General features: G+C 40.6%; 1 protein-coding gene across 3 annotated transcripts in view; it reads left to right on the top strand.

The window, feature by feature from the left end:
- The window catches only part of PPP1R1C (protein phosphatase 1 regulatory inhibitor subunit 1C), a 38,876-nt gene that overhangs the window by 24,814 nt on the left and 1,036 nt on the right, over positions 1–13,026 (top strand). Inside the window, exons 3-5 of one of the 3 annotated variants that reach the window (XM_018559505.1) lie at positions 7,692–7,729; positions 8,571–8,625; positions 10,158–10,313. In XM_018559505.1, coding sequence (XP_018415007.1) covers positions 7,692–7,729; positions 8,571–8,625; positions 10,158–10,313 — 249 coding nt within the window. Of the gene's footprint in view, positions 1–7,691; positions 7,730–8,570; positions 8,637–10,157; positions 10,314–13,026 lie in introns of those variants that run through there. The other 2 variants (XM_018559507.1, XM_018559506.1) reach the window with 2 other exon arrangements.

The raw sequence follows: 13,026 nt of genomic DNA, 5'->3' as shown, positions 1-13,026 counted from the left end.
AGGATGACATGGGGGCACAGGATGGCATGGAGACACAGGATGACATGGGGCATAGGATGACATGGGGGCACAGGATGGCATGGAGACACAGGATGACATGGGGCACAGGATGACATGGGGGCACAGGATGGCATGGAGACACAGGATGACATGGGGGCACAGAATGACATGAAGACACAGGATGACATGGGGGCACAGGATGGCACGGGGGCACAGGATGGCACGGAGACACAGGGTGACATGAAGACAGGATGATATGGGGCACAGGATGACATGAGGGCACAGGATGGCATGAAGGCACAGGAAGACATGAAGACACAGGATAACATGGAGGCACAGGATGATATGGGGCACAGAAGATGGGACAATGGGAGACGCGGCCCCGGCCAGCGGAGGCTCCAGCAAGATGCTTCGGTGGCTGGAGGAAGAAGAGGCATGTCCTGAAAGCAGGCTGGGGAGCTGCAGGTAAGAGGAACAGCATGTGTGCAGGGAAAGGGACCCTCCACAGCCCATCATATATCCTGCACAGCCCACCTTAGAGTCTCTGTGCAAGGTCTATGGTGGGCTCTGGGTGGGTCTCTGGTGGGGATTGCAGGGACTCAGGTGGGCAGTGCAAGATCTATGGTGGGATGTGCAGGGTCTATGGTGGTCTCAGCCTGACACCCTGCAGAGCCCACCAGAGATCCTTTACAGCCCATCTGAGACCCCGGCTTCCCTGCAACACTAAGGCCTCATTCACACTGCTTAGCGTGGGCCATTTCACATCCGTGCGGGTGCAGGTGTCCGTGCTCGGATGCAGATAGGATCCATCCTGTCTGCGTATTAGTATGAACATCCGCACCCGTGCAAATGTGCAGTTCATTTGAGCGTACGGCCGCGTCCTCCCATAGAGAAGAACAGGCTGCTGCCTACAAATCACATGCAGCACCTGTCCTTCCCGGGAGCGGCCCGATACGTCCGTGAACGTCCCACGAATCTGTATTCTGCATTGCGTTTTATATAATGTATTATTGCTGGGATTTGTGCACTTTAAAAAACCACAAATAGTTTGTTTGCTATCTTTCTCTGTAAAAGATAAATAAGTTAAACGATCACTTTAAGCATCATAACAATTAAAGCTTAAGGGAGCACAGATATAATGTATGCTGTATGGGGATCTTGGAGTGATGTGTGGGTGGGTGCGTGCGTGCGGGGGGAAGGGGGGGGGGCGGCAAAATGCACCTTCGCCTGAGTTGGCAAAAATCCTTGCACAGGCCCTGCAACAGACAGACCCATGGAGAAATGGGACAAGAAGAACAGGAAAGCAAAAGCAATTATATGTCTGCTAGTGGAAGATGACCAGCTCATTCACATAAGAAAAGAGAATACAGCGAAAAGTATGTGGACTGCGTTACAAAAACTGCATGAGCGTTCTAACCTAAACAGTAAACTACAGTATATCTGCTATCCAAGCTATATAAGATGAGGCTAGAAAAAGGCTAGGAAATGCATGAACATTTGAATGCCATGCTGGAAACCGTAGAACAGCTACGTGAAATTGCAGAGGAAATTAAAGATAACCGCGTGGTGGCATTACTGCTATGCAGCCTTCCAGAGTTATACAGTGCTCCTATTTAACGCTCTAGAAACCAGACCTGAGCAGGAACTAACACTAAAATACGCCAAAGGAAAATTAGTAGATGAATATGACAGAAGGAAAGAAAATATGCACAATGAGGAAAATGTGAAAGGCCTTAAATGAGAACTATAGGGTGAGTGAATTACACTCAACCCTATAGTTGAAGCCGACTTGTGACATTGAAGCTGTCACACATCGGCTCTATTGATCGGTAATTGAGCAAAAACATACCGCTTGCTCTCTCACTTCCTGATCATCTACCTGCAGAGAGCGGTAACAGTCAAAATCAACAGCTGTTTTCTGCATTTGCTGAAAGTGTTCGTGGCCTGAAAAAATGAATACTATTGCAGCCGCCACATAAAAGGACTATTAAGCTGTTCATGGGTTTACTTATCCTTTAATAATGGGTTTTAGCACTCACAGCACCACTGAGGCTTCATCCAGCCTTGGTCTAGGCTGCAGTTGCATGCCCTGCATTCTCATTTGCACTGTAAAAGCATTGGTTATTTAGTGTAGTGAACAATGACATACTTTGGGCATGTTAGTGTGTTTGTAGGACAAGCAATCCTGTTATTCAGGGATGCTCATTCGGTGACTTTGTAGAGCAGTCCTTAAGGGAATATTAAATTTAGTCAAGTATTTGGCAGATTGCCAGCACTGAGACACATAAATGAACCTCTGCTGCCAAAATTACCTGTGCTTGGGACAGATGTAATGATATCCTAATAAAAGCCAAGGACAGTTTTCAAGATCATTCAGTTTATCTCTATTCTGTGACAAGGTTAATACATCAGACAGGGGAGCTAATAAGTCATTAGTTGCTGTTTCTGGGTCACAGAGATCCATTGCTAGTATGTGACAGCAGTATTTATTTCTAGTACATTGTTCTAGTGGCATCAAATGTGTGCTGGCTACATATGGCAATTTTATTGATTTCACTTTTAAAAAATATTTTATTAATGTTCCACATTTCACAACAAATACATAGGACTCAAACAAACACCAATCCAGTTGTTACACGTGTCAACAACAACAACATAAAAAAGAATAAATACATAATAATTTAAAAAAAACATTACCTATGTTTACATACATATATGTTCAAATGATCAAGAGACTTCAGTAAATATAAAATTCAAAGCATTACATATATATAGTGCAGAAGCATTCCCTATTATGTGAAAAAAAGCCCCCCTTAGTTTTCCAAAAACGTTTTTTTCCAAAATTTAAGAACGCATAGATCCTACAAATAATAACCATCTATTCCATAATTTATCAAATTTAATAGGGCACCTCCTGTGCCAATATGTTAACCGCTTCCAAGGTCAGTATTGACCATTTGTTTCCATTGTGAAAGTGTAGGTGGGTTGGGTGATATCCACTTCAGTGCTATCAACTTCCTAGCTAAAAAGCCTAGTAATAGAGAGTTTTAACCCATTCATAACCCATGATGGAATAATGATGGAATAATCCCGTCATGAAGTCTGAAGGGGTTAAACAGGCTCCCGGCGGCTCTTTATACCCCACTCTCAGGGAAAGCAAGCTATGATTCTGAGGAAGGGGGCTTGCCCCTGAAACGCGTCAATCTGGCCCAGAAAAAAAAAGTTCTTGCTTTTTGGAGCCAGTTTTATTGTATAGCTGAATGTGCGGGGAAAACACCTGCATGAGGAGAGAATATGACTACACAGATCGCCACAATTGTTTTGAAGCTTACTGCATATTTTCTCAATACCAGTCATGTGCTTGGCTGAAGAGGCTGAATGATACTGCTGCACAATGGTGAATGCCTTGGTCTTTTTATATCTAATATAGTAAATAATTTGTAAGGAATTAATGTGGGCGCATCTTTAGCTGCTCTCGCTGCTCTCACAGCTTGCAGTACACAGTACGAAATCATCATCATATGGGTTTTTCTCACTTATAACTTATCTGCTAGAAAAGGCAAGGAAGGAGATGTCACTTGGGAGTACAGATAAAGTTTCCAGCCCGTTACCCGTGCTTTTAAAGCTGCTGTTTAAACAGAAAATTTGTCAGAGAGCAGCGTACACATCTGCAAAAGTTTAAAGGACAACTTCACCTTTACTTAACTTGTCATGAACCCCTCTTTCCTGAGTGCAGCCTATCTAAAATAATACTAATCTTCCTCCCCGATCTGGTGATTTTTTTTCCCTCTGACAAGGTTCCTCCCGGGCCTTCTTCATGCTGCGCATGCCACATATGGGTAAGTTGTATTGTGGGGACCACTGGATGGTGCCATAAGTGTAGCTTACACATAGAAATTAATGGGGTCGTGACACTCATATGGTATGAAGAGAAGCTGGCATGGACATTGTTGGAGAAAATATTGCTGGCTCAGGAATTATCCCAGATAGGCTATACTCAGGGGACTAAGGGGAATTATTAAAGATGAAGTTGTTCTTTAAGTCAATACCTTTGTCCTCCATTTGCTTCTCAGGAGATTTATGCTATTTGTTTTCCCCCAGTTTTAGCCATCCAATCCAGGTCTTCTAATTAATATCATCTTACATACCCATCATATAATTCTGTCACTTGGAAAGGTAAGAGGAATTCCACTAAGCAAATTTTGCATTCGAAGTGATCACATAAAATAACCCCCATATCAACCCCCATATGCAACAATAAGGCTCCGTTCACATCTATTATATAGCACTAACGATTTACTCAATGCTTCACATACTGTACATTCACATCAGTCCCTTCCCACAAGGAGCTTACAATCTAAGGTCCCTATCCTACATGCATATACATACAAACTGGGTCCAATTTAAACAGGAGCCAGCGAACGTGCCTGTATGTCTTTGGAGTGTGGGACATACAGGTGCAAGTACAAGGAGAACATGCAAACTCCTTGCAAGTAGTGTCCCGACCAGGAATTGAATTGTGATCTCCCAGAAGTGCTAATCACTATGCTGCCCTTGCCCACATCGCTGTAATGCAATCATAACATGTTGTAATGTTAGGTGTGCTTTGGTCCCATTATTTTATAAGTATTTCATAATGGCACCCCAATGCTCCTAGCTATCACATATGTGTTGTATCGCACCATATCCCATAATAGCCTTTTACCATGTGATGTGATGCAATGCGATTTGAAAAAAGGTGCTAGCATTGCTTTTAACGCTGTAGAAGAAATGTCATAATGACATTCCCCTGTCAGACATAAGAGTATGTTGACCACATACTGCACAGTGGTTAGTGTGGTAACCTTGCAGCATTAGGTAATTAGGTTCAGTTTATAGCATGAAAATCATTCCTCTACATTTATTTGGCACTGACATATACCACATTGCTGTTAAACTAATATTATTACACTTGTTTCTATAGTATGCAGTACTACATAGAAAATACGGAAACATTGCACCCTACTGTTTCTTGTGAAGTGTGAATATTAATGACAGGTCCAAGTGACCTTGTTTAGGGAAATCTGCATTTGTGTTATGGATCTGCTGATTTGAGAGCAGACATTTGAGCACACAAACATTTTTCATGATATAATAGGACGTAGATTGGTTTGGGAATATGCCATATTTGTTATGAAAGCATTTATTGTGCTAATATCACCATGATAATATTTATATTGACCAAACAATGTAATGATACATCAGCATTCACTTCAGGTTTCGGTTGAGGTGTAGGGTTATAATGAGGAGTAAAGCTGGCCATACAATGTGCGATTTTCAGCTGATTCTTGATAAACCGTCCAAAATTCATTCAGTGGGTGGCCCTGTCAGTACTTTTTCGTGTGGCATCCTTTGATGCCACACGAATATCAAAGGAGCCATTTAGAAATTTTTGGGGTGAACAATGACAGCAGCCAAAGTGACTGCTGTCACTGTTTGTGTATTCTGACAGCACCCGCCATTTTCAGAATACCATTTACCCAGCTAGAGATTCATCCATCCATGCTGTTATACATTTTTGTTCAGCCCGCAGCTAAAGTGTATGGCCAGCGTTAGTCATAGGTTTTTATTTTAGGAGAAACTGCAGTATATATTTAGTGAGTATGTATTTTGAGTTATTTCTGCAGTATTTAACATACAGTGAACCTTTACTTTGTCGATTAAAGGTAAAGCAACTGGTTTAATACACTTGCACTCCCCAGCTGCCTATACTCCCCTTCCCTTTGCTCCAATTATCGATGGGATTGAAATAAAGAAGCTCAATTTGCTTTGCCCTGGTGTGATCTCTGCCACCTCCGCACATGACAGCGCTGGTGTCTGGCAATTGATCATTAGAGTACCCAGCACCGAGAGAACAGAATGAGCCACATCCTCTCTATGCTTGGAAAAAGTGGGTATTGCTCTTCACTGCCAGTGGGCAAACAGAGCGAAAGAAAGGTAAGAATAAGCAATTTGGAGGGGAGAAGCAGTTAAGCGAATCTTTTTAATATTTTTTAATGTTCAGTAAATATCAAAAGAAAACTTCTGCCCCGTGAACTATCATGTGGTGATTTTTCACATCTAATAGACTTTTTGCTTTGGATTTAATGGACGCTTTATAACATTTTAATTTCCAAAATAGATAAACTGCACAATTTTTTGTTTGTTATGTTGATTGATATAACTTTTGATGTTTATATTTTTTTTATTATTTTCTAATTTGATTTTGAATGTAGTAACGCTACACTTATTTCCATGGTTTAATTTTTTTTACGTTGTTTTATGTATATTTGATGTGCTTTTTTCCGTTTTTGTTATTGTATGAACTGTTAAATATGTAGATTAGCCACTAAAGGCAGTGCACATTAATCACTAAAATCTCCTCCTCCTTCTGTGGATCCACGCCACTTGCACCAACCGACCAGAGCCCCTGATGAGACCGCACACCCCTCCTAAGACCCCACACAGCCCAGCATAGAACCCACACAGCCACCTGAGAGTCCACACAGCCCACCATAGAGTCTGCACAGCCTACCATAGACCCCGCATAGCCCACCCGAGAATCCACACAGCCCACCATAGAACCTGCATAGCCACCTGAGAGTCCGCACAGCCCAACATTGACCCCACATAGACCACCAGAGAACTTGCACAGACACCTGCGAGTCAGCACAGCCCACCATGGACCCCTCATAGCCCACCTGACGGTCTGTACAGCCGATCATAGAACCTGCACAGCCACCTAAGAGCCTGCACAGCCCACCCTAGAACCTGCACAGCCACCTGGGAGTCCGCACAGCCCACCATAGAACCTGCACAGCCACCTGAGAGCCCGCACAGCCCACCATAGATCCCGAATATCCCAACTGAGATTCTGCACAGCCCACCATAGAATCTGTGCAGCCACCGGAGAGTTCACACTATTGCATTAAATCCAATTCTTTTTCCTAGAGTTCTATGTTCGGAGCTAGTTATTAAGCTATTACTAAAACCAGTAATAATTGAATGCAGAGGCAATTATTTAACATGATAAAGAGTAGATATATTTATATGAACTTACAGATATAGCCAGCCCTTTGAGGGCAACCATAATGCTGATGCGGCACCCGATCAAAATGAGTTTGACACCCCTACTTTTTTTAATTTCTCTGAATTAACTGTGGGCATAGGGTTCTGTTTATGGATGTTTTTTCAATTTTTTTCTCTTAAAGTAAACTTCATGGACTTGTACAGTATATGTCTCTATGATTAAGCCTTTTTGGTAAAACATGTCAGAGCCTGTGGATCTTGTTATGCTTGTAATGTTTTAGATTCCTGGGAATAAACTTTTTTACATCTGGGTCCAGACTGTTGAGTGCGGCTTTACTTACATTGGATTGATGGACTTGTATCTTTTTCCAACCTGACTAACTATGTAACTATGTAACATAGCTTTATGGGCTAATTCAGGCCTGCACTAGGATTGATCACAAACCAAGAGATAAATATATGTATGTCTGGGTAAAATTCATTTCACACTTCTATCATATCAATGGCTCGTATAAAAGAAGTTTTAACTAATGAATGGAATTGTATGTTAATGGGTTTATGTCACAGAAGCTGCTGAGATTTAAATATTGGGTATGTGATCTATATAACATAGACTTCATAAAAAAATATTCTTTTCTGCCTAGAAATAAATGATAATAGGACAACCAGCACACATGAAGAGGTAAGTCAACAGCTATTACACAACCGTTATATCAGTCATGTGATTTATTTGAACTTTGCTAAGAAGCATAGCTTGTTGTGTCTAGTCACTAAAATCATGTCAGTATGTAACACTTCAATGTACAACACAGTTTTTCCTTTCCCCTTTATTTTGACCTGATGGTCCTGCAAAGAATGTACTTCCTGTCCTTTCATACTCATTACTCGACAGTATCTATGGGGCAAACATTGTTGTCACACGGGCTGGACTTTAAACATGTCTGCCTTTGTTCATCTCCATTACATGATAAATTATGGGATTATTAGTTTACAGAACAAAGATAAGATTGTTATGCATACACTTAATTAAGTACTTTTGTCACTGATCCACAAGTATGCAGATGAGAATTTCTATATTGTTTCTGACATTCCTGATCTGCATATTTGTTCCAGCCAGAGGGTCTACAGCCAGGTATGTAACCCTTTTAGTACCTGTCAGCAACTTTGTTGTAGAAATGTTGAAGTTCTTTGAAGAATAAGATCCTTATTCTAAAGAAGACATTAGCCTCCTATGTATCTTCAATCTTTACAAATCTGCTTAAACCAAGTTAATAAGCAAGTGAATCAGGGCTGTCTGCATGAGATTTCCATTTGGCTTGATTATTCCTCTCTAGGATAACCTCAAGATGGTCCTTTAAAAATCCACTTCACTTCCAGTTTAATACATGCTATCCAGGTAGATTGTAGCCATTAGCAGCACTGCCCTGTCTAGTATTTGTTCATTTAGAATTATAATCCTATAATGCATGAATATGTAAATGTATAAACTAAACTACATCCTTATTTGTATATTGTAAACCTAGAACGTTTCCCCAAAACAGAGGAAGCAAAGTGTCTACACAGCCCCGGCCATGAAAGGTACTGTTCAGGTACTGTTCGATGTTCTCACATATTAACTCCTACTTATGCCCTTATGCCATAATCACACGTGCTTATTTTATGTTTGAATGTCTTGTGACGTTAGTTTACCATAACTGATAAGATACATTTGCTAACTTGTTTTTTTCCCCTCAAATACTACCATATAAATGTCAGGGGGAGCGTAAAATGCTTCAAAGTGCAAGTTCTGGGACCAGCATGGTAAATCACTGGGGCTGATTTACTAAAGGAAATGAGAGGAGTTGAGAATGTAAAGCAATACTAAACTCAGGAGTTAAACCTTAAAAATACTGCATTCAAGTACCATAACTGTTAACAAAATGTATCTTATTTGTGTATCACTCAGCTGTAGATCCTCAAATCATCTCTGAATTGGTGCCGACACTGTCCTTCCTTCTGGAGGGTGGCTACTTTTGTTCCCCATGGTCCCTGTTTGTGTTGTAAAGTAGCCACTGCTTGAAACTCGCTTGCGTGATAGACTACAATCTCAATACAATTGGCAAACTAAACGTGAGATTCTAGTTTATCACGGGAGCGAGCTTGGAGAGGTGGCTACTTTACAACATACAATTTATCCAATTCAACCAGTACATCATGTGTAAGCAAAAATCAATTCTTTTTTAATTTCCCTTCCACAAAATTTGCTAATCAAAGTGATCATATGGTCATCTTATACATTTAGCTAAGTAGACATTCTTTACTGCCTTAGTAAATCATCCTCATTAACTTGGAACATGTATGCAAGTCTCCCAACTTTCCTGGCTGTGTAATTGGTCTTGTGAAGCAGTACAGAAAAGCATGACAATAAAGCCCTGGAGCATGTCCTTTTAAAAACTAAGCTGGCTCTCTTATAGTTTGATTATTTCAGGGGACCTTGCATCAAAATACAAGATTTGTGTATCCTTTAGACCCCCTATCCCCCTGTGTAAAAATGTAGTGTTACATGTAAATAAAAAATAAACTTTAGGAGAAAAAAAGCAAATATATACATATCTAGATGGTTGACCATGGTTGACCATCTAGATCGGCCATCAACATTAGAAGTCCTACCTCCACACCAACATACACGTTGATGACTGCACGCCACCACTTTCCTTGCGGTGAGTGGTCACGTACACACTTTTTTCAATGCCCATTGTTTCAGATCTCACACGGCCCCATCTCCTTGTTTTCGTTTTGTTCTGTGTTTATGGTATTGCCCTCCAACCTGAGCCCCAAGGCTGCACTCCCCAAAACATCCACCTCCACCAATCCTGCATCACCATCACCCACTGTTCACCCAAGTGGTCCCAGACCCCAGCACACCATCTTCCCCACCTGCTAGACAGGTACAACTCTGTTTGAGCGCTTCTCCCCCCACCTTTCTTGCATTGATTGGTTGCTATGAGGTGTCTTCCATCAGTTCTTCTTCAAGTAGTTTTAATTATTTGTTTTGTTATAGAGCAACCCTTAATTTCTTTAATTATTTGCTATGGTTTACTTTCTTTTTATTTGCTTTGTTGCATGTGCAGGCAGCAATGAGCAGGCAAAACCTTTAATTTCTATTGATGATAGACATCAGTCCACCAGCATGCCGTATGAGCAAACAGTAACAGAGAATACCAAGCTGCTTGTGAAAACAAGACGGAAAGACACTCCGTATCATCTTGATTTACCATTCTTCCCAGGTAGGGTCCCTAGATGAGATGGATGCATGGTGTAGAGACAGTATTAGGTTCTTAAAACATAAGAACATAACATGATTGCCAGACCAAATGGTAAAAGAGTCTACAGTAAATCACTTTATTAACTCAATAAGATGGACATGATCATTCAACCAGCTCACTTATGCTGCTACTGCTGCTGCTAATATTGTGTCATCTGAGTCCAGTTAAGCCCAGATAGCAATTTAAGCATGTGCTGGCCCCCAAAACGCATTGGCTGTTTGATGACTCATTCATCTGATGTCGACTCTTTCACTATTTGGACTGGGGCTCCTCATGGGGGTTGATTTACCAAAGGCAAACAGGCTGTTCACTTTGCAATTTTTCCTTACCTTAGTGAATGAAGACTTCCACGATCCAATCATGGCCAAGCAAAAAATGTGTTGTTGTTTTTTTTGTTCTACTCAAAGCTAAGGGAAATAGCCTACAGTATTTCCCTTTAGTGAATCAACCTCTATAAGTCACATTCTGGGTACCAACTGAAGGACAGCCTCACCAAAGCCAGTTATCTCATCGAATAATCTCTGTTTTATTGAACAAATACATTTTTAGAGTCCCTGCGCCTCTTTGATATTTTTTTTACAGCATTTAGTTCTGTTAGGCAACTGTGAGTCTTGCTCAGAGGAACATTTCTATTTTCTCCTCAGGTAAAACTATGCTTTAAATAAAGTGTAAAACTAAAACTTTTATTTTTATTTTTGCATACAGTTAGAATATCTATGGTTAGAATATCTGTCAGATTTCTATAGCTGTATGAGTCCAGGTTTAGAAGATTCAAGCTTTGTTTGATTTGGTGACCAAACTCTTTCCTCAACTGTCACCGTATCATAGCAAAAAGTTGATGAACAAAGTCCTTCAGGTCAGAATCACAAGTTATTCTTATAATAAAAGATGCATATTTTTTTAAAAAGTTACATTATCCTTTTGGAATAAACATTTTGGGTGAGGTGTGGTACATAGGGGGGGGGGTGATATAGCTTTATTTGTACTTTTATGTTTACCATTATATTTTTGTTGTGCTGTTGTTCTTTTTTTATTGCTTGTGTAAAAAAAAACCCATAACAAATTATACAAAAACTGTCATTTTGGAAATTAACCCACATATGGAAAAAGATAACATGGCCTAACAGGGAAAAGAAAATAATGTGTCTCTGTTTAGATAGTAGAACATATGAGCCTTGTAACAGAAGATAATCTGGAACAATGTGATTTTTGATAAGCTTCATAATAAATAGACAAACAAACTCAAGGCCTTGTGAGTATTAGAACACAACAGATCTGCAGTGTAAACCAAAACATACAACAAATAGAACATGACGACCCCAAGCTGGTGCTAATAAGATATAAGCAGTATATAATATACTAACAAAATGCCTGTGCAAACAAAATAAACATTCACACCCCATACCAGAAAGTGCCTGCCAAGAGCCTCTATAGTAGGATCGTCAGGTATTATTTTAAAGCATGCAGCATGCACCGCAGCCAGTACAAAATGTTGTTGGCAGAAAAGAAAAAAACTTTTTACAATTCTAAGTTTAGCTGTGATTTAATTAAAGCTTTGGATTTAAGAAGATAAAAAAAAATGTATGTCATAATTACATTAATATGTAAAGCTTGAGATTTCAGTGATAGCATTTACATTTACTAAGTATAGTTTTAGAATATGAACAATCTAAGGCAAACACAACTAAAGCACACCTAGATATTGGAAAAGGACATAAAACTGTTTTAAAAGGTAAATGTTGATCTAAAAGTTACTAGGAACATGCTCCTCTCCCGACTGCGTCCCTAGGGCGGCGGGAGAGGAGAAGTGTGTGTATCACACGCCCCGCCCCTTGCAGTGCACAGATCAACACCTTCTGGCTGTGATCCTGTGATGCTCTGGCTGGGTGAGTCTGATAGGGGGGGTTTGTGTGCTGTTATTTCATTTAATTAGGAAAGTGGATTATAATGGGGAACATTACACTGTAATGTTCCCTATTATAATCAATTTTTCTGAATAAATGATTACAAACAGGGCCTCTGTTCTATCAAAGTTTGTGACTACGTTAGAATGTGTGACTGGTGACGTGGTCACACATTTTAACGTAATCCCGCCAAGTTTTTTGGTGGTGGAATGTGTGACCGCCAATAGTTGAAGCATTCCAACGCTTTCTCAGCTGTTCCAGTGCAGATCGGCATCGCAGATAGTATGTGCAGGAGAAGCGATCTGCCCTGGAACAGTTGATCGGTCCTGAAATGTCACTTCTATCTGACTTTGTGAGTGGGGTGCAATGTGAGATCGCAGTCACAAAGTTGGAATGCTTCACCTATTTGTGGTCACACATTCCACCGCCAAAAAAACTGGGCGGGATTACTTTAAAACGTGTGACCACATCATCGGTCACACATTCTAACGTAGTGACAAACTTTGATAGAACACCGCCATCAGGGGGGTATAGCCGGTACCCATGTGAGGGGTCTGGGCAGCCTGGGGGGCCTCTTACATGTGTATCAGCTGTACCAGGCTATAGAGGACTACACATCCCAACAACACTTTATATAACAATAGCATTTCTGTATAAAGTACTGATGAGATTTATAGTCCTCTATAGAGGGTCCCATTGGGCATTGCTGCAACAGTACTTTATACAACATTAAGCTACAAATAATAATTATTTTAATGAACTATTTACCC

This window comes from Nanorana parkeri, unplaced genomic scaffold (assembly GCF_000935625.1).
Source record: "Nanorana parkeri isolate BGI_ZX_2015 unplaced genomic scaffold, ASM93562v1 scaffold400, whole genome shotgun sequence".
NCBI classification, from domain to species: domain Eukaryota; kingdom Metazoa; phylum Chordata; class Amphibia; order Anura; family Dicroglossidae; genus Nanorana; species Nanorana parkeri.
The sequence above is the reverse complement of the archived record's forward strand: the minus strand, read 5'-3'. Positions and strand labels throughout refer to the sequence as shown.